General features: G+C 38.6%; 1 protein-coding gene across 13 annotated transcripts in view; it reads right to left on the reverse strand.

Annotated features, from left to right (window-relative positions):
* Lrrc7 (leucine rich repeat containing 7) overlaps positions 1–23,220 on the reverse strand; it is a 501,827-nt gene that overhangs the window by 278,088 nt on the left and 200,519 nt on the right. For all 13 annotated transcript variants that reach the window (XM_063281188.1, XM_063281182.1, XM_063281185.1 and 10 more), the window contains one exon: positions 21,686–21,888. In XM_063281188.1, the coding sequence (XP_063137258.1) occupies positions 21,686–21,888 (203 nt within the window). The remainder of the gene's footprint in view (positions 1–21,685; positions 21,889–23,220) is intronic.

Genomic DNA, 23,220 nt, shown 5'->3' on the forward strand with positions numbered 1-23,220 from the left:
AGATTAATGTGCCAGGAAAGATACCAGGCAATCAAGAAGACTCCTAAAGGACACAGGGGAGAGAATTAGGTTTTCCTGGCACATTAGAGAAAGTAAGTGTGAAGAAACAGGATGGGGTTCATAAAGGGTGTTATAAAGGCAAGCTCCACTTATCTACAGGAGGTACACAAGCTCAAAAAATTCTGAACAAGAATAAAAATCCTCACACAGATTCATATGAAATTGTACAGTGTAAGGACCAGAGCATCTAAAAGTTGCCAGGTGGAAAGATTTCCTTCAAAAGTCATGTGGAAGCTGGAGGGACTAATGCTAACAGCCCATGACAGCCGTGGTTGACTACAATTTTAGATCATGATTCAAAACCATAAAAGAAGACTCGGTAGTTCTTAACAGATGAAGACAATAAATGTTGGAGGCAATGTGGTTGCTAATTACCATGATTAGATTGATGCATACTGTGGACACGTATTGAATTACCTCACAAACATGGATAAACATCGTGTCAATTAAAAACAAAAAAGTAATTAAGGAAAACAGAGATGAATTCCTAACAACAATTAGAGTAGGGATTCACTAGATAGGAATCTTTCAAGAACCAATAATATTCTTACATTGACAGTCTTTTTTAAAAACAAAGGGTACAGAACAGCCATCATTTCAGAAATGGACTGAGTACTTTATCAAGAGTTGCAGACTGAAGCCACCATCAGAGGAAATCTCTAAGTACAAGAGAAAATTATTCTAGAAGTGATGTCAGAGTGGAGCTAAAGACTAAATAAATTTGGTATTATATCAAAAGAAAAGTATTGGTAAATCTAAATAGTCACTGGCTCTAGAAAGCAATAGCAGAGTGCTAATTATTGTCTTAATAATCAGGGCAGAATCAAAATTCTGAAGAAAATGAAAGCGTATCTGTCAAGAGAGAGGTGATTAGATTAAAAAGTCTGGTAATTAACCTTGCAGCTGTATCTCTAGAGAAACATCTGAGAGTTAACTGTATATTACTTCTTAAATGCAGCATGGTCTCCTGCTCATAAGCTTTAGGTGGTTCTCTGCTCCTCAGGAGTGCAGAGTCTCTATCTGTGGCCTCTGAGGCCGTAACCCCTGCATTTCCTCGTTCTATCCTATCCTCCATGAACTGTGCCTCCTCTAACCTGCCTCTATCATCCTGCATATGGCCCTCTGCCTGACATTCATGTTCCAGTCTCCAGGTCATGCTGTTTCCTCTCCTCCTCTCCCCATGTCCCTCTCATCAGTTTACGTGCTCTGCCTGTGTCCTTGTATAAATTTTTATTGCCTGTGTTGAGGCCCTGTCACCGACGTTCATGTGTGTGAGGGCCATGCTGAAGGCCGTTGCTGTGCCAGTAGCTTTGACAGTGTGTCACTTCATTTTATCTTCTTAGTGAGAAGATGTTTCTTCAATAATATAACATTGAAGGAGTCCCATTTCATGCATACATGCTACTTAAGGGCAAATAACCAAGTTTCACTGCAAAAACATATTCTTATAACAGTAATGGAAACATGTTATTCTTAACTTGTTTTGTAGGGGAGAACACAGCTCTTTATGATTTATAATTAGCAACATTCATATACACATCTGTGTAGGTTCTAAGCTGTGTCCAAAGCAGCACACTCCCCATTCTGCAAAGATATATGATTTAGACACATAACTTCAACATCTGACAGGAGCGAGGTAGGAGAGTGAGCATGACTAGGGGTCACTCTCAGTGAGCCATCCCAGGACAGCTAATAGGAAGATCACCATTGATTTTACAGCGGCAAATACACAGCATGTGTATGTGAAAGGCATGTATGCTGGCTAAACATTATTATACTTTGTACTGGTATTTTATACATCCAGGCTTGAAAATTCATGGCTTTTATAGGAACAGCATGACATGCATATGAATGACTGTACGTCAAAACACTGTGGAGGTAAGAAAATAACTAACTCTCCACCACAACTGACAGAATTGGTTATGTGGGGACAATTTTCCTGGAAAGTTTCATGTAGACTCATAAATATTGAACAAGAGGGCTGTGGGTATTTTTGAAGAAGGCTTTGGAAAAAGACTAAAGTCCAGTGAACTGGTATATCTGAACTCTTGGTTTTTAAGAAATTCCTCCTTGAGTCCTGTTTTCAAATGTTCAAGCACTGACATTCCCAACTTGGTTGGAAAGCTCTTTCAAGGAAATAACTACTTTGTGTACATTACAGAAAAATGTAAAATTCTTTAGTTTAATACAAATGTGAATAATTATCTTTATTTAGGAAAGCAGCAATTCAGGAATAATAGGGTAAAAATAGTTTATATTTACATTTTGTGAAATTGTAAGCTTCCAAATAATACCTCTTTCACATCCTTTTTGTCCCTTTCCTCTTTCTTTTCTTTCTATCCTTTCTTCTTGGATTACTGGTATTCAACTCCTGCTTCTTTAACAGCTATATAGTGGCAGAACTCAAAAGAGATAACCAACAATCACCTTCCTCAAGTATTCAGTCAGCTATAAAGAGAAATACCACATATACCTAACTAAATATGATGCCAGAGAAAGGAATTTTCAGAGGACATCAGACGAAACACCTCTGGGTGTCCTTAACTTAAAGGTCCTATGCTCATCCTAATGCTTATTAGCTGTAAGTCTATTCTTTTGTTTATTCACATTTTTGTTTGTGAAAAGAACTGCTCCTGTGATCCAAAATGGGCTGACAGGAAATGAAAGCACCCATGTCAGAGCCACATGTAAGTTGCTATGTACATTGATAAGGAGAGAGGCCATCTAAAGGTGAACCATTGACTGAGTACCACATAAGGGATTTTATATTCAAAATATAATATATGAGGATCTCTTGCAGTGAGTGTGGCATAAATGTGGCAGATGTGAGACTCAGCCAAGTCAGACAGGATTAGGTAAGATTTCAGCTATAGGAAAATGGAGTAGTTCTTCTCTTCCTGGTATAATTGGCAATATTAAAGGGCTACAAGGAAGGGATCTGTGGCAGAACCTTCCCCTAATGAATAAAGATTTCAAGGGACCAATCACTGGGTGAGGAGTAAGCAGGACTTCTGGGTCAGAGAAAGGAAGAGGGAAAGATCATGGAGACAAAATGTAAGTAGGAGCAGATCTGTTGGGATCCGATACCAGAGGATTTAACTTAGACTGGCTTACAATTTAGGATGCTAGTTACTGCACCCAGCGATTGCTTTTCATGTTGATTCTAAACTAAGTTTGTGTGGTGTTTTGCTTCACGTGGTGATCCAACCAGGTTCCATATATATAGAGATACACTGCAAAGCATAGGTTTGCGAGAGGTGTACCCCAAAAAGCCATGGGAATTTGGAAGCATGGGGCTGGTGTGGCAGTGACCGGTCATGGGAACTTAGTGATCCAGGTGGAGAGAATTTGGAGCTTGGGGTCAGAGATGCCAGACTGAGAACGGGCCAAGCCGGTCTGTCCGTTGGGACCTTGCCAGTGGGACATGGAATTCTTATTTTTATTTCACACTACAGGGATCTCTCTAATGTCTTGCAGAAAGATTGCAACAAAAATTTTCCAAGTATTTCGTCTTATGAGATGGTAAACATTGTGGCTGCTCTTTCTAAAACACAGATCTTTTCAGCAACCATTTGTGCAAAGATGCTGGGTCATTTTTTCCTTTTGGAACAGCAGGGTGAATTTTAGTATTTGTCACAGTCTTCAAAGGGGGTCTATCTGATAACTAGAATAGCAGCTGTTGCTTTGAAGATAGAAGATATATTTCCAGACTTAGCCTATTCAATAATCACATACAGCTAAAATTTAAAGTTAAACTCTTTGACTTTCATGCCTATGATTACTTGCCAATATCAAGCTAATATCATCGGGAGAGAAACAGAAGCAAATACTGAGTAGAAAACCATATCTTTAGTGGTCCTTCATTTTCCAGTTTTCCCAGGGTATTTGGGGTAAACTGTTGTCAGTGCTGGGGACTAAGCCAAGGCTTTGCTTTTCAAGGTTGGTACTCTACCCCTGTACCACACTGCAGCCTAAGGTATATTCTAATATTACATTAAATTACAGATTGAGGGTGTGTGTGGGAATGCATATTATTTTGGAGTTCTTTTTGGTTATATTTTCGGTGACTAGAAATTAATATGATTTCTGGTTATCTGGAATTTGAAGAAGCATCGATTTTTGTCTCAGGGAAACAATCAGAATGAGGAGTTCTAGGTCGAATGGCTTTTGATACAGTTTCATGCATGGTCAGCAGAGTGTCTATTGTTACTTCATTTAATCAACTATATCTGTATGATCCACTTTACAAATTTAAATTATAATTACTTGTGCAGTGAGTGTGTAGAAAGAAGGGAGCTTTAGACTGACTGCTGTGCTAGTTCCTGTTGACTCAAATATTAACTTGACTTCCACAGAGGAGTGGACACAACAGCACTATTTGCCTCATCCTGTGTGTGTGGACACAGATCAAACACACAATATATACGTCAAGTGAGCAGTTGCCACAGCAACCTATGTATGTGGCTATAAAAGGAGGTATGGCAGAGCATGAAATGAAGTGATTGTATCAGAAAGTAAAAGATGAAGGCCAGGAAGGATGAGATCTTGAGATGAATAGCAGAGTGGATATCAGGCATAGAAAATACCTGTTTTCTATTTTAGGATCAACCCTGCAAAGCTATAAGCTACAAGGTTCATCATAGACAGACAATGGAGGCCTCATTTTACTACTTCAGGCTCAGGCTCAGTTACATAGGCTTTTCTAAAAGTAAAGAAATGGTAGGACTTTATCTCCTGCAGCTTGGTCATATTTACCTTGGAAATATATCACTGTTGGATGTGAGGAGAATAAAGCAGAGAGAAAGGGCTGGTTAAAGAACTCTCAATAAGAAGATTATTCTATTAGTGTCCTAGAGATGGTGGCCAGACAAATGGAGCAGGATAGAGAAGAGTAAAGAAAGGAATTTAACAAATGGAAAACAAACAATGACAAGGCTTTGTTTGGAAGGTGAGCAGAGAGGAACTTAGGAAGACAAGGACCACTACTCATGAGTAGTTACTGAGATGAGAGAAACCGAGACAATGGACATGTTTCAAGGCAATAATTAGGCTTGCTGAGCTTGAATGAATACTCAAGTGAGATCAGAAAGTGTGGATACTTTTGAAGACTGAGGTAGTCTTGAGTTTGGTGAGAGATTTGAGTGTGGTACTGAGCATGAGAATGGATACTATTGCAATCAAGCTGGAAACCGGAAGAGTTCACTTCCCTCCACACCTATGGCTGAGAAGGGAAACATCAAGGATCAAGCTCTGTATTCTGTCTGTCAGTGCAGTCAGCCTGCCTTGAAAATCTACAGGCTCCTGTTTTCTGTGTTTTTTTTTTTTTTTTTTTTTTTTTTTTTTTTTTTTTTTTATTAACTTGAGTATTTCTTATATACATTTCGAGTGTTATTCCCTTTCCCGGTTTCCGGGCAAACATCCCCCTCCCCCCTCCCCTTCCTTATGGGTGTTCCCCTCCCAACCCTCCCACCATTGCCGCCCTCCCCCCATAGACTAGTTCACTGGGGGTTCAGTCTTAGCAGGACCCAGGGCTTCCCCTTCCACTGGTGCTCTTACTAGGATATTCATTGCTACCTATGGGGTCAGAGTCCAGGGTCAGTCCATGTATAGTCTTTAGGTAGTGGCTTAGTCCCTGGAAGCTCTGGTTGCTTGGCATTGTTGTACTTTTGGGGTCTCGAGCCCCTTCAAGCTCTTCCAGTTCTTTCTCTGATTCCTTCAATAGGGGACCTATTCTCGGTTCAGTGGTTTGCTGTGTTTTTCTTTTTGTAAATAGAGTTGGAACTTTTGTCTGCTAGGGTCTTCCACACTGAGACCTGCTACATATCTCTGACCTAGGTTTCTTCACAGGCTAGTGACATTGTTTCAGTGACAAGTGGAAAAGCTGTTGTTATTAATGTTAATGAGAACATTGGCATGGTGCACATATTTTACAAGGTTCTCTGTAGTCAACCCTTAATTATTTAGAACAAAGAAAAAGAGCCGTTCTTCCTGTTGAAGACAGCTGACATAGGGAAGATTCTATTGAGACCACAGAAATTAAATGCAGCATAATTAACCTGTATTGACAAAAAGGAAAACAAATCTTTAATTCATTTACTTAAAAAAAACAGAAACTTTCTGGGCAATAATTCCCTCCTTTCTTTCTCCCAACCAACCAACAGGAAGGCTCCACTGTTGCCAGAATAGCAGAAGTGTTGGGAGGTTCTATGGAGAGACCTTCAGTGCTTCTGAGTCTGACCAACCAGATGGTTGATTCAGTACTGCTTCAGGCTCATTATGGAAATGCCAAGTTGTCTCCTTGCATGGGAAGAAGAACTAGTTCCACAAATTCATTTACACTAAATTTCACCATAAATTGTGGAAAGGTTGCTTGTACAATGATTTTTTTCTTGCTTTAAATCATTGTTTATTTAGGAAAAGATCACTTAAATTTTGGAACATTGGACTATCATCTTTCAATTTGTAGAAAGAAAAAGTGATCAACCTTATGCAGTTATGATGTGACACCTAATAAAAGCTACTGTTGCTTGCTAAAATATACATGTCATATTATGTTATAATTACATGTTATATTACTAAATTTAAAATTGTAGAGAATTGCCACAAGGTTGGTTGATGATAAAATTGAAAGAAAGGCAAAATATTCTTGTGAACTACAAGATAATTTTTCCATTTGTCATAGGAGCCTTCTTAGGGTAGGGTTCAAATTCAAGATGACCTGACTCCAATGTGTGTTTAGCAATGCCCAACACCAGTGTGAGCTCACATTGTTCAAGGAAAATGATTCTTTGTCTTTGGAGTCTAGTCAGATTTTTTTAACTTTTGTATTCAATACCTCTGACCTGACAGTTAAGAGAATAGGATTTTTGTCTCCATGTTCAGGTGATTGTAACTTCTAGAGCTCACTCGTGCTTCTGTCTTTGAAGTCTTCAATTATTTGTCATTATGGCAGGAGGTAGCATACATAGACTAAGTATTTTCTTACTTATGGTCCACTGATTTTTGGTAGCCAACAACACATGGTGGTTTACGCAGTTGAGGAAAGGTCAGTTATATAAAAGGTCAGTCTCAAAATAGCTCTCAAGTAGTCTTCTGTTCTTTTGAAAGTTTAGAATGACTTGACATCACAGAGCTTTTTACATAGGAACATACCAGGTCAACCTCAGATTTAACAGTTTGCCTCAGGATTGGGGTACATTGACTTCTTGTCTCTGTATTCACTCTTTACATTCTACTTTTGATACATTCAGACTGCTTTTTCATAAGGATGATCTTATCTTGGTATTATCAGCTGAAGTTTTAAATAGATTTTGGGACAAAATTAAAATTCTTCAGTTTAGCACAGAAGGCTGCACCATTTCATCCTCATCTGTTTCTCTTGCTTTATATACATACATAATATGGAACTTTTTAATTCTTAAGCAATGCCTGTTCATACCCTGGAATGTACGAACATCTTTTCTGAAAAAACTCCTACTCATCCCTAAATCTTGCTTGCAATGCTATTACTTAGGAAGAGTGCTTCATTGAGTATTTCCACTCAGGTGCCACTGGTTGGTTATGCATCTTAGCAGACACACATCTGATAATGATGCCATTAAACTCATGATTTCCATGTTAACCAACATGTAAGTCTTTTCCATTCCTGTTCTCTTGTGGTGAGCAAATGATCTGACATGTGTCTGATGCTTAATATTTCAATGCTACCTTTTATTAAATTATTTATTAATAAATTAAATACTATTGTTAAAGATTATCCATATTAAATTGAAAACTCATTTCGTTTTTAGTATACAAACAGCGAATTTCAGTGCTGCAATGAGCCTACGTGGGGTCAGTGGCAAAGCTTATTTGCTTATTGTAAGATCCCATCGCTTATTAGCTCCATCTGCCATTGTCAACAACTCACATTACGGACCTCACTAGATCCCATGTGACTTTAAAAAGAGAAGGTACATATTTGGACTTTTGTGTGAAGTCTAATTTTCTATAAATTATCTGCTAACATTTGTAGAGATGTCTCACAGTTTAACAGGCTCCACTACCTATTTCTGACCTCAGGATAAAAAAAATTGTTTTGTATTTCTGGCCATGTTGGAATGACTCAGACCCAGGCTGTGGGACATAAAACCATGCCAAGAAGTTTGGTAAGGTAGAGCAGGTTGAGACCTGGCATATACCTGAAGCTTAGGTGACTCCCAGCTTTCTACCAGACTCCTGACTTGGAGCACATGTCATACTTCTCACATAAAATAGACATGGCATGACCACAGGTCACATAGGCTCAAGATGAGCTCTCCATGCTAATGAGATAACTAGAGGCCTGGAGGGCTCAGTCAATAAACTTCCTTTCCCAGACATTTCTCCATGCAAAAGGTGTTTAATCTCAAGCCTACCCTGAGAAATGGGGTGTGGTTTTACACATCCATTTTCTGCCATGACAATAAACTGTTTGGAACTACAGACTGTCCCTTTTCACCAAAATCTGCTATGGGGAGCCATCAGGAAGGCCTTTGCCTATAGAGCTGCCCCCTAATCTCCTATAGAAGGCCTCTCTGTGCTCCCAGCCACAACTGTCACCAAGCTAGCCTCTGTCAAGCCAAGAATGATCTCAGCTGGGATTAGTTAGAGCTCTTCTGCACTTGACTCTGTCCCTCTCCCCCACCCCAGGCCCCGGGCCAGACACAGCTCCTGATTCCGTTATCTCCTGATTCCGTTATCTCCTGATTCCGTTTTCTGCTCTTCTTCGACTTTCAGTGGTGCCTACGTGTCCAAGAGCCCGAGAACCCCACAGACTCGGCCTCATCGCAGACCAGGGGACCCTCAAACCAGCTCTGGTTTTCTCACACCAAAGACTGGGCTTTCCTATCCCAAGAGTGTGTGTGTGGGGTGTCTCTGCACTTCCCTATAGCCCAGCACCCATCCTCGTGATAGTGTGGTATAAGGAGAGTCAAAGTCTCCACGTTTTGCCCTCCCCCAAGTGGCTCTGCCCCATGGATGAGCAGACACAGGCCTACAACTCTACACCAGATCTCACTTTTTCCTGAGATATTAATGGGAATGATGATCCAATAACCCATATTTTGCATCTAATGTAAAATCTATCAAGCTTTTTTCCAAAACAGCCCATTCCAACACCTTTCGTAGTAAAAGTCCTAGGAAGAATAGGAATATGAGAGACACATCTTAACATAATAAAGTTAATTTACAACAGGTTTGCAGCTAACATCAGTGTAAATGTGGAGAAACTCAGAACATTTCCACTGAAATCAGCAGCAGGACTAAGATTGTCCACTCTTTCCAGACATATTCAAAATTGTGCTTCAAGTCTTAGCTTGAGCAATAAGACAACTGAAGGAGACACAATTAGGAAAGAAGTATCCTTATTTGCAGTGATATTATTTTATAAATAAAAGACCCTAAAAATCTGCTAGGAAACTCATAGCTGATAAACAATTTTAATTTTAATAGCAGGGTGCAAAATCAACACATAAAAAACATTAGCCTTCCTATATACAAATGGCAGACCGAGAAAAATATCTGAAAAACGATGATCTCCACATTAGCCTCAAAAATAAAATAACTTCAAATAACTCTAACCATGCAAATTAAAGACTTAATAATAAAAACTTCAAGACATTGAAGAAAACAATTGAAGAAGACATCAGAAGATGGAAAGAAAACCTCTTATGTTGTAGAGTGGAAGGATTAATATGGTAACAAGATCCATAGTACCTAGGGTAATTCAAGAATTGTTGAAGGAATCAGAGAAAGAACTGGAAGAGCTTGAAGGGGCTCGAGACCCCAAAAGTACAACAATGCCAAGCAACCAGAGCTTCCAGGGACTAAGCCACTACCTAAAGACTATACATGGACTGACCCTGGACTCTGACCTCATAGGTAACAATGAATATCCTAGTAAGAGCACCAGTGGAAGGGGAAGCCCTGGGTCCTGCTAAGACTGAACCCCCAGTGAACTAGACTGGTGGGGGGAGGGCGACAATGGGGGGAGGGTTGCGAGGGGAACACCCATAAGGAAGGGGAGGGGGGAGGGGGATGTTTGCCTGGATACCGGGAAAGGGAATAGCACTCGAAATGTATATAAGAAATACTCAAGTTAATAAAAAAAAAAACTAGACTACAAAAAAAAATCCATAGTACCAAAAGAATTTAATAGATTCCATGCAATTCCCAGAAATTCCAACAGAATCATCTTCACAGAAATTGAAAAACTATTCTTACACTTCGTATGGAAACATAACAAACCTAGGATGGCTAAAACAATCCTGAACAATAAAAGAACTCCTGGTGGTATCACCATCCCAGATTTCAAGTTGTATTACAGAGCTATAGTAATAAAAGAAGCCTGCTATAGGCATAAAAATAGACACATTGATCAATGGAATAGAACTGAACACCCAGATATAATCCACACACAGATGAACACCTGACTTTTGACAAAGGTGCCAACAAATGATGCTGGTCAAATTGCATGTCTGTCTGAGGCAGAACAGAAATGGGTCCATCCTCATCAGCCTGCACAAAAACCAACCCCACGTAGCTCATGTACACTAGACAGACTGAACCCTAAGCAAGAGAACCTGAGGAATAGGCTTGAACTTATTGGAACAAGAAAGGTCGTTCTGCACAGGACACAGATAGAACGGGTACTAAGACCAACAATTAATAAATGGAACTCATTTCAAGATTGATAATATTATTATTTCTTTAGTTTTTATAGTTTAAATCTTATAATATTTGACTATGTATTTTAGTTCATACACGTGTCAAATATTAAACTATAGAGAGGTTTCTGGGCTGTATTGTAGCTTAGGGGTGGAGTATAATTCCCAGAGATTGAAAACACAAATCCTACACCTTAAGTTTGTATTAAAAACTGTGCTGTGTGCCAAGTGTACACGCTTCAGTCACCTCTAACTTCATTGTGCTTCAGTGGGCTTAAATTCAAAATGAGGACCACAAACTATAACAAAAGGAGAGAGCAACAAAAACGCCTGGAAGAGTTGTCCTGACAGGGGATGTCTTTGACTCAGCAGACAGATGTTCATCCCTGCATCCCTACTTAAAGCAGGAACATTGCAAAGAGTGGCTAACAGACATATTTATGGTTCTCAGTTCCTGTCATGTGACCTGAAGTTCATGCTCCCATTTTCTCAGTGCACTGTTGGATTGCCTCCTTCCTCCATTTTAGTTCATTCAATTTTGGAACTTCCTTTCACACACCAAAACCTTTATCATTTACAATAGGTTTTCAGAGTGTACCATGTCCCTCAAGTCCCACAAACTCACTATCTGCATTCGTGTTTTCTCCTTCCTTGTTCATTACAATGATTGGAGACATCTGCTTTTCTCAAAGTCAGACTTTAGCTTATTCAGCAAATCTAGGTTCTTCTACTATGGCTCCCAATTAAGATAGCCGTTTCCGACATCCAATTTCTTTCTCCTCCTTTGCTTTCATGTAGTCAAATGACCTTCGACATCACTGTCTGTAGCAAGGAGTTCCCATTTTTTCATTCAAAGATGTATTTGCTTTTATTTGATGTGTCTGTATGTTTCGTCTGTATGTATGTCTGTATGTGTCTATGTGTACTCGGTGTGTATCTGGTGCCCTTTGAGGCCAGAAGAAGGTGTCAGATCTCCCATAAACTACCTGGAGTTACAGTAGGTTGTGAGCTGTCATGTGGGTTCTGAGGATCAAACCTGAAAACTCTGCAGAAGCAACAAGTGCTCTGAACCTGTGAGCCTCTCCATCCCCAAATGTCACCGATCGTAACAAGAAGTAGATCTTGCTCTCATGGGTGTCTCCAGCTTGCCTCATTTCTTTCTCATGACATCTCACAGGACAGTCTGTATTGTTGGTCCTTCAGGCCAGTTCCTCATTTCAGTTCAACCTTATGACAATAGCTATTATCCTCATGTACTAAATACAATGCTCTTCCTGTTCTTACTGTCATAGTCTCTGTTTACACTACCTCTTATTTTTAAACACTTTCCATTTTTTCCTCTGCTTCCATGACAACACATTTTTTTTTCCGACATCCTCAGTGATACTCCATGCTTATTTTCTAGCTCTACAAATGGCCACTTTTTTTCTGGATCTTTCTTAGACCCTGATATTCCAGTTCTATCAGCTAAGTTGTTCCCTTCACCCATAAAACGTAGTCAGAAGGTTTACTTTATTTTATTTATTTTTAAAACTACATTGGTAGAGTTGAAGCCTGTGGCTTCCCCACGAATTATGCCAACCTCAATCTCGTTGCTTTTACTTTCCTTTGGTCATGCTGTGTTCCCACTGCACCAAAATTGGCACTTGAAAAATAAGTGATTTTATATCCTTGTTTTTTTTTTTAAATTCTTCACCTACACTTAGAATTAGATCTCAAATTCAGTTGATTTTGTCTATGAGTACTTGCCAGCTCCTGCCCTGTCTGTTCCACTCTTCCTCTTACTCATCACACTCTGTCTTACAAGACCTTGGACTACCAGCCTAGCATGCCTATTCCCAGATCTCTCCCGTGACCTCTCCCTGTCAGTCAGAACAGAACACAAAATGTCACTTCTCACAGATGTGCGGGCTGCCCTTTCAACCTGAATTGCCCTTTTGGAAAGTCCACTCTTTATTTTCATCAGGACACCCGCTGCTACCTAACATGTTTCAATTCTTCACTTTTTACAGTAAGACAAATTTTGTGAGGCTAGGAACTTGGTTTGTCCAATAGTGAACTCTGGTACCTAAAATAGCATCTGTCAAAAATATGCAGAATAAATGAGTATGCCAATTTGTACACTTTGCCTAAAATCTAGGGACTTATTCAGCCCAAATGGCAGCAGAGATTAGAGAATGGGACTTCTCTAAAATGCTTCTACCAGATTACTATCCACGTGAAACCGAGAAACATGAAAGAACCAGGTCCTCATCTGAAAGACTGAAAAATAGCCAGAAAAATACACGAACTAGACAGAGGACCATTGGTTACTGATACTTATGTCTAAGAGTAACAGACATATTAAAAATTTCGTGTGAAACATTTTAAGCAACAGTAGAGATCCGAGTAAGAAAAGAAACCTGATGTCTTCTCTACCAGAGCTGTTTATGTCCATTTGTCTCTCATTTTGGTCTGCCATACATTTGTAAACCTCATCTAAGTTCTCAATTGCTGTAAAAACAAATCTGTCCACATGAATGCCAAAATAATTAGAATGCATCTAAATATGATCCTCTAAGAAAGAGACTAAACAGTCAATTCTTGTTATATCTTTATTACTTAGACACATACATGAGGCAGTTTTATTCTTACTATGATTTTTTTTATATTCAGAAACCACTGTACTTTTCATATTGAAAGTCAGAATATTGGGCCCCTGATACTGAGAGGAGGTATTGAAGTATTGAAGTTGAAGATGCATTCTCTTTTTCATCTTTATTTAAATGCCGAGGCCTTCCTAGATCTATGTGGTAGGCAGTATTCATATAAAATGCCAAATTATGAACAACTCATTATTTATGGGAGACACTCAAAAGAATTATAGTCAACACAAGGGTACTGCTCAAGTAGAATTTTTCATGTACCACATTTCAAATTTAGGTAATTTTTAATCTTGAGCAAACCATTTGATAGTTATTAATTATGATTATTGTTTAACTAATGAGTATAGAGATGTAAGTAGTTTCTTTTATTTAAAAAGATTCTCTTTTAGTAGTAGAAGGAAACAATCAGTAATAATTCAAGTTTTCATAAACTATAATCACATTTTACAAATTAGTATTTCTCAACTTGTCACCTTTCATCTGTGTTTCCTTTGGATCACAGACTTCTTCCAATACAGAGAATATCTTGGTTTTCAAATAATTGTATTTGACCAACCATCTGACTGAGCCCAGGGACCCCGGTGGAAGAGCTAGGGGAAGGACTGAAGGAACTGAAGGAGTTTGCAAGCCCATAGGAAGAACAATATCAACTAACTGGACCACCCAGAGCTCCCAGGGATTAAATCACCAACCAAAGACTATACATGGAAGGATCCATGGCTCCAGATACATATGCAGCAGAGGATGGCCTTGTCTGACATTAATGAAAGGGAAGGCCCTTGGTCCTGTGGAGGCTTGATGACCCAGCATAGGGGGATGCTAGAGCAGTGAGGCAGGAGTGTGTGAGTGGGTGAGTGGATAGAGAAGCATCCTCAGTGAGGCAAAGGTGAGGAGACAGAGGGGAAGTACAATGGGGAGTTTGTGGAGGGGTAACCAGGAAGGTGTTTACATTTTAAATGTAAACTAATAAAATGATTAATAAAAAACCAAATAATTGTATTTAAAGATTTAGCAAACATGGCTTTAGACTAAGTAGCAACTGTCAGAAGATGAAAAGAGAATCTGTATAGTTGAAGATATGTGCTATGTGAGTTATCAAGAACACATTGTATATGATAAGTATGTGTGCATGTGGATGAGTTTGAGTACAAGTAGGTGTGTGTGAATGAGTGAGCATGGTGTATCTGTATGTATGTGTGTGATGTATTTGTGCACATGTGAGCCTTCCTATATGGAAACTACCCCCTAACTCTGTCATAACCATGGCACTCCTTACAAGGCATCCTCACTAGGAATTGGAAGATAGAGGAGTTGAAACTTGAGCAAATGTCACAGTTACATGGGGTTTGGGGGGCAGCTGACTCAGGTTGTTGTTGTGCTGCAGAAACTGGAGGGTCACCTCGACATCTGTTTTCTGTACTTTCCACATGGAGTTCTTCAGGCTATTCTTAGTTTTATGAACCAGCAAATACATTCATCTTTATCCACTATGGCTATAACAAACCTAACTGATAGTCGCAACTATAAATCTATATTAAATGGTAAACTCATAGCCACAGATAGGCAATTTTTGTTATATATAGTTTTTATTATTATTTTGAAGAAATAAACACCATTAAAAACTTTTCATATTATAATGAGCCTTTCCACATATGTGTACATTTAAATGTTGGTGCATGTGTGTTTGCACATGTGTGTGAAGGCCAAAAGTCAGTGTTAGGTGTCATTCTTATTTTGGGGACAGGATCTTCCATTAAACCTGGGTCTCAGTGATTCCGCCTGACTGGCTGACTAGTGAGTCTCAAGAGACTCTGTCTTAACTCTCCCATTTCTAGGGTTACTGATTTATGTCACCGTGCCCTATGCACACCCTGAGCCCTATGTCATAGGTGCTCAGGATTCAAACTCAGGCTCTTTTGTTTGTTTGGCAAACACTTTATCAACTGGGCCATCAGCTTCCTAGACACTAAAGTAAGCCATTTATTTCTTTTATGTTTCAAAGTTGGAGATTATTAAGAAATAGCTCTGGCATAGATTTAAGCATGGGTATTATGAGAGAGGCAGAGAAAAATGCTTAAGATACTGTTTTACGCATTCAAGCTAACAGCATGGGTTTCTCAAGAGAGTGTCCAGCTATTTCTCTTAGCTCAATTAAGTCAGTTAATAAATTCTGCATTATCTGGTCTTCATGATAATTTCAGGGGAAGAAATCAAAGCCTGTTCACTTCTGCCACAGGCTAAGAAACTGTGGCTTCAGGGGCTCAATTATCTGAGTCATATAACTGTAAATGACAGGGATTTTGTTAAGCTAGGCATTTTCTTACTGAAACCGTTCCCACTTAGAAGATTACAGGAGCGCTGAACAACCACAGTCATTGCTGCACAGGGTGGAGCACTGCCATGCAGGGAGGAGCATTGCCACCTACAAGCTTTCCTTTTGTGCTTTCGTTTATTTTTAAAAATGGAAGTTAATTTGGAGGTCCCTTAAATTTTAAAGACAGAACCAGCTATTCCACTCCTGGATATATCCAGAGAGTGACAGATCCTTTCACAGAGATGTTCGCACATTTATGTTTATTGCTGCTCCATTCATGATAACAAAGGAATGGGACAACCTGGATGTTTATCTATGAGTGGAGGCATAATGAAACTATGGTACGTATATAAAACAGAAGGCGAATCAGCTATAAATAAGAATGAAATGACAGAAATCTCAGAAAACAGGTAGATCTAGAGGTGTAATAATGTGAAGTGACAATTCAAATCCAGGTAGTAAAATGCCAACCAGTGTTTTCGCTCACATGCAGGCAAAGGACGTACTGGTCACTAAGGAAGGTACAGAGATGATTATTTCCACTCAGTCTTCGTTTGTTTTCTTGTAGTGGGTGAATGAATAAAAATGTAGTTGATTATGATGATATAAACCGTAAACGAAACTCCATGGTTGGTCTAGGTGTATAAAAGTTCACTGAGACCTAGAAAATGGCGTTTGGAGAAATGTTTGAATGGCTTTCGTTGTTGCATTGGGCGATCACTACTTAGACTACCCCAGGATGCCACCAAATCTAACTTTAGTTTGACTCAGCATAATTTATATGCGAACTTACTCCAGCTCTGGCAGGGTAAATATCTATTTTTGATTTCTTTTTTACTTATAGGCCTTCCACTTACATTCTCATCAGGTATCTGAACCTTTATTCTGCCCAACTTCCTCTCTGTATCTCTGCTGTTTTCCTGATGGAGACTTCTCGATCAAACAGCGGAGATAGAGTCAAATCTGCATCCAAAATATAAACTCTCCATATCTAAAATATTCTTGGGATGAAATTGTAAAGTTTATAATTTATATTTATGCAAATATAAAATTCATACTTATATTTTATATATTAATTATAACATTTATAAATATTAATTTTTTATTTATTAGTTCTATTCTACTTTGGATATGGTCAACTTGATTTTATTCACTGAGCTCCTCTTTAATTATTTGGTCACATTTTAGTCACACTTTTGGTCACATATTGGCTTTTCTAAAATCACTTTCATTGTCTTTTACAGAGTTCCTAAAGGTCAAGAACTAGCTTGTATTTTTTACTTTACTATTTTATTTATGTTATGTCTTCATACACTATTTTAATATAATATAAGCCCGTTACGGTTTATCATTTTGCCTAAATTTTTACTTCTTAATTGGAAATAAAAATCAAAGCAGTATTAAGTTCAGGTGACAAACAGCATTGGCTTCTGTCCCTGTGGAAAATTGAAGACTTTTACACTTTTACCTTTTTCTATGGAAAACCAAGCACTGCAGAAGGACCTGGTTGCAGTAAAAAATATTTCTGCTCTTCCAAATCTACTTTTGCTTCTTTTCTCAAAACCTTTGACAAATGCCAGCGACCCTGACTCTTTGTTTTCATCCTGTTATTTAATATTTTTTAAAAGTCAGTTTGAATGGGGCTATCCATTGCAAGGAAGAGACTCCTGACTTACAGTGTCTTTCTTTGTAGGGAGGGGCTTATTGCTTATTTTCCTACTGTAACTGACGATTTAAAAATATATTCCTGTACTGTTAGGATCATATTCCAAATGTCAAACAGTTTAGGTCATTATATATTACAGATGAGATCAACATGGCTCTTCTGTGTGGGAGTAACAAATTTTTCAGAGAAGGGTCTCTTTTATAGACCTTAAATGATTTTATAAGAGGTTTTGAACATGTACAGAGTAAGAGACAGCTAATTTGTTTTTCTTCTATTTAAGTACACAGGGAATATATTAAGTATTTGGTTCTGTCACTTCTATTTCTTGCTAGTTGTTTGTTTTAATTAATAGAATAGATAAAATATGTTAAAGTTTCTTTTCCAATTCTAGCTAGGATACTACTGAATCACAATTTTTCACAGAATTCTTCACAGAAGAATGCACAATACTTCAATGGCTTTATTTCGCTGACACATTTCCACAAATTTGTGTTGTAACTTCAGACACCTGTCCCTATCTGTTCTGTGTCCTCTCTCCCTACATTCCTTTTCTGACTCACCCAGCTCTTACTCTCCAGAGTGTACACACTTGTGTTTCCCCTTCCCTGTGATAATGCCAACTTGACTGTTCATCCATGTTTGAATAAGTCTGTCTTTTAACTCCCTAAGAATGGAATTCTTCTGTGCATAAGCACTACAGTAGTATTTGGTTTCTATGATACATTATTACACAGTTTTCTCCAAACTCTCCTCCCTCCCTCCCTTCCTCCCTCCCTTTCTCCCATCCTTCCTTTCTTTCTTCCTTCCTGCTCCGCACCCCCATCTTTCTGCTGCCAGATCCTTAGGAGGAGAGACTGATGTCTTCCTAAAGACTATGTAGCAGAGAATATACTAAACAAATAGTTGCTTTACAACTCACTATGTTTTATGCTTTCCCTAGCTGTCTTAAACTCCTTTCTTCGTAGATCTGGCAAAATATTTAAAGATGAGATTGACCTAAAGTTGCTAGCTTTAGAAGCTAAAGAAAGATGATTCTAGGGTAAATAAAAATTAAAACTTTCTTTTAGCATAATTGTATTCAGTATATATTTCAAATATAGCTATTAATTTTAATTGTTTCTTCTTAAAATTTGGAATTTAAATTTACCTCAGCCTCTAGTTTATCAGCCAATCATGTGTTGGTCTGAGTTAAAACCAACAACAATAGCCAAAACCTGTGTTTAATTTTTTAAATTGCAAGAACTATATTTATATTTTGCTTAAACTTTTGTGGTTTAATTAATAAAGTCCTGCAGTACTATAAATTCAGTGCATTGTTTAACATTCAGTGCCAAGTAAAGTGATCATCCAATGTGAAAAACACTATCTTCACAGGATGTAGGGCAATCAGTAGAACCCATTTTCTAGTAGTAACACATCCATTGGTAGGGAGAGTCCAGTTCATTGCAGCTTCTTTCTGAACTGCAACCTGGAGATTTTCCTGGAGGTAACTCATGTGGTTAACAAGATTTCTGGCCTTGACTCAGATCTTCTCTTCAAAGATCAGGATGTCCTATTTATGTTTTGCATTGTTAAAAGTGAAGTAGGTCATTTTTGAAGTAAGCATTAAATATTTCCTAACTTTGAAGCATTTTATAAATACCACAGTTCATAATCTCATGTAAAACAACTGTTTTTATTTTGCTTTGATTAGCACATTTTGCAACCCCATAGGAAGAACAACAATATAAACCGACCAGACCCCTCAGAGCTCTCAGGGACTAAACCTCCCACTCCTTCTTAAAAGGGGAAAAATATCCATAGGAGGGGATATGGAAGCAAAGTTTAGAGCAGCGACTCAAGGAACAGCCATTCAGAGCCTGCCCCACATGTGGCCCATATATATATATATATCCATAAAAACTAGATTAAGATTGAAGCAAAAAAGTGCATGCTGAAAGGGACCAGATATAGATCGCTCCTGAGAGACACATTCAGAGCATGTCCAATACAGAGGTCAATGCCAGCAACAAACCACTGAACTGAGAACAGGACCCCCTTGGGAGATAGTAGAGGAAGGACTGAAAGAGTTGAAGGAGCTTGCAATCCCATAAGAACAATAATGCCAACCAACCAGAGATTCCAGGGAACCATCAAAAGACTATACATGGACTGACCCAGGGCTCCAACTGCCTATGTAGCAGAGAATAGCCTCGTTGGGACACCTGTGGAAGGGGAAGCCCTTGGTCCTGCCAAGGTTGGACCCCCAGTGCAGGGGAATGTTGGGGGGTAAAGAGGGTGGATGGGGGGAACACCAATATGGGGGAGGAGGAGGGGATGGGGGGCTTATGGACAGGAAATCGGGAAAGGGAATTCCTTTTGAAATGCAAGTAAAGAAATATATCTAAAAAAAAAAAAAAGAAGAAGCTGCCTCCCATGTAATGTAACCCTTGTTTCATTTTCCCATCCAGAGACCTTCTAATTATTTGATTACTGACAGCCTTCTCTATCTGGGGTCTATCTTCTCCCTTGAGACCATTTTATACCCAAACACAGATTTTTGATTTGTGTTGCTGTTTTTCATACTTCTACAACAGTGTCTGAAAAGGATTTGTTTCAAGGTAAATATTTGGTGAATTAACAGACAAAAAGGGACAAGATGCCCTTGACATGTGAGAATACAATAGAATGGGTCTTGTACAGCTTAAAAGTCATTTATAATGGTCTCCAAAGTTGTGTTCATGTGTGTGTGTGTGTGTGTGTGTGTGTGTGTGTGTGTGTGTGTGTGTGTGTGTGCATGCACATGTGCATGTGTGAGCACTTTCATTTACTTACAGTTTGTTTTTCTTTAGGGTATGGTTTTATTTTGTGTTCTTGGTTTTGGAAGATTTTATTGTTGTATTGGGTTTTTGGTTTTGGAGAGAAAACTTAAAGTTGGGTGGGTGGGATTGAAGATCTGATAGGACTCGGAGGAGGAGAAGATATGAACAAAGTGTTTTTAAAATTAAAAATGACTTTAAAGAATAACCTGGGTTCGGTCCCCAGCTCCAAAAAAAAAAGAACCAAAAAAAAGAATAAAAATATAACAAAGAATTAAAAACAAAAAGAGTATACATGGAGGGACCCATGGCTCTAGCTGCATATATCACAGAGTATGGCATTATCTGGCATCAATGGGAGGAGAGGCCCTTGGTCCTGTGAAGGCTTGATGTCCCAGTATAGGGGATTGCCAGAACTGTGAAGTGGGAGTGTATGGGTAGGTAGGGGAGCTTCCCTTACAGAAGCGGGGGGGCGGGGGATGGGATAGGGGTTTGCAGAGGGGAAACCGGGAAAGGGGATAACATTTGAAGTGTAAATAAATAAAATAGCCAATAAAAGAAACATTTAATAAACCTTTTTGCATATGAAATGCTTATTTATTTATTTATTTATTTATTTATTTATTTATTTATTTATTTATATCCCAAAAGCTGACAACCCTCTCCCTCCCCTCAATGTCTAAGTCCTTTACAAGTAAATGTCAAGCTGACTGCTCAAGCTAGTGATTTACTTAGGTTACTGTCAGGTGCCTCTAACCTTGAACTTCTTTGAGGTGTGGCTTTAGTTACTTCCTAGTCATTTAACAGAGAATGAACTCACAGGAACTCTGGATTTCCTTATGATGACAGTATGCATACATAAAGGTTCATACTTAAAGTTTTTATTGAAATATTTTTACATAAAGACTCACAAAGTCATTGTTTTCTTTCTTTATCTGCCCATGCTAGGTAAGCACTACACCAACAAACTATTCTCTCCGTGTGGTCTCTTTATCATGTTTGTCATAATAATATACTGTTAGTTAAATATGTTAGGCTCAAAATGAATAGATAAAAGCTTAAAATAATTTTAACAAAATTTATTTTAAAATTATATCATATTTCATATTATCTCTTTTCTAAGCAAGAACACGCACACTTGTGTGTGTGTGTGTGTGTGTGTGTGTGTGTGTGTGTGTGTGTAAAAATGTGAATAGGGAACCCCAGAGTTTCACTTTTTAGACTTGAAGAACTCACTCTGTAGCCCAGCTTGTTAGTAGCCAAGATGAAAATCCCCGCTGTAATATCTGGATGGAATGCCATAGCCATGTATCAAATACCATGATAGAAGGCTATGCTACGTCATGTACTACTGTGATGGACGTCTGTTTTGTGAGAGGCAATGGCATGTTAATTACTGGATGCAAGACCATAATGTGTCAGTTACTAGGATTGAAGGAAGCTTAATTATGTCCATTCTGAATCTTGGCATTAGGAACTTGGCACTGACAACGTGTCTTTGATTTTTCAGAACTCACCTTGGGTAGCTCCTCAATCTGATTGGCATCTAGATAGAGCTCTTCTAGTGTACGTTCGAAGTTGAAGACCTCCTTGGGTACCTGTTGCAGGCTGCAGTGGGAGTAATCCAACACCGAGATGATCTCTTCCTCGCCACGGAAGCAGCGGCATGGCACCAGGCGGCCGATGAGCTTCCGTTTGGTGGTCATCTCCAGGCACTGCACTGGGAGAGAACACACACAAGTGTTTAGCATTGCCACTCTACACAGGGTATGGAATTATCACACCCTTGAGCCCTGTAACTGCCCTGAGATGTGAAATCAGGCACAAGGCAACTTCCACAGAACTTTTTGCAAGAGTATTACATTTATTCAAAAATAGTCAAATTTCACCACAGAATTTATGATGTTCTTTTGACCCATAGCCAGATTCCATGAATAACTTTCTTGTGGACTGTGATTATTCTACATTCTCAAAACAATGTCTTCATGGAGTCTATGATCTTGGAGCCATAGAACCCCGATTCACACAGAAGGAAAGATTTTTAATCAGGTTAGAAATTCCTAGACAAACCCTGATACATCTCTTTCTTACTACTCTAAGTTAAAATGAGCAAAGGCTTTTCAGACTTAAACAATGATATCACCAACATTAAACATATTTCTACAGGTTTTCATGTCATTTTTCTTCCATGATAAGTTTTTGGGAGCTTTATTCCTCCTGACATCTGTCTTAGTGGTAATCTGTCTTAGCAAATGGTAAGTATTCACCGGCTATAGAGTGACATGTGTGACACTCACACAGGCATGTATGGATGAGTAGATGAATGTGTGGAGCTCTAGCGCTGATTGCTATCAGCTACTGATAACTGGCCCTAGAAACTTCTCATTTTAACTAAAGGATACTCTCCTGGTGCAGGTGCCCTGGGAACAAGGAAGACATTGTTTCTTCACTGTGTGTTCTTTCTCTATGTACATATCTGGAATTCTTTAAGGAGATCTTGACTTATATATTCTTAAATATATAGTATTTTATATTTGTCTTATTATACCTTAATATATAATACATACATATATATGAAATGTCTTATATCTTAAATATATATCACTGTAGTTTGATAACTACAGAATTAGAATTAAATGAATATTAACTCAAACTTTGCATTTTATTTCTTGTTGTTGTTTTTGTTGTGTGTGTGTGTGATAATTAGGAGCCAGTCACTTTTTTTTCCTGTTTTTGAGATGGATCTCTCTTTGGCCTTGAACTTGCTAGGTTGGCTTGCCAGCAAACCAAGGGAAACTCCTGTTTCTGCCTCCCCAGTGCTGAGATTAGAAACCTATGGAAATCTACACCACAAAATCTGAGTTTTTTAAAAGGAAAAACATGAACCTTAGAATTAAACTCAGGAACTCATGAATTCATGTTTGTGTGACAAGCACTTTACCAGTTGATCCTGATCTATTTCTTCAGCCTGTTAATTGTTTTTCTTTGTAGAATAGAAATGTATTGCTGAGGGTGTGAAGAGATGACTCAACAGTTAAGAGTGCTTGCTGTT

This window comes from Rattus norvegicus, chromosome 2 (assembly GCF_036323735.1).
Source record: "Rattus norvegicus strain BN/NHsdMcwi chromosome 2, GRCr8, whole genome shotgun sequence".
In the NCBI taxonomy this organism is placed as follows: Eukaryota; Metazoa; Chordata; class Mammalia; order Rodentia; family Muridae; genus Rattus; species Rattus norvegicus.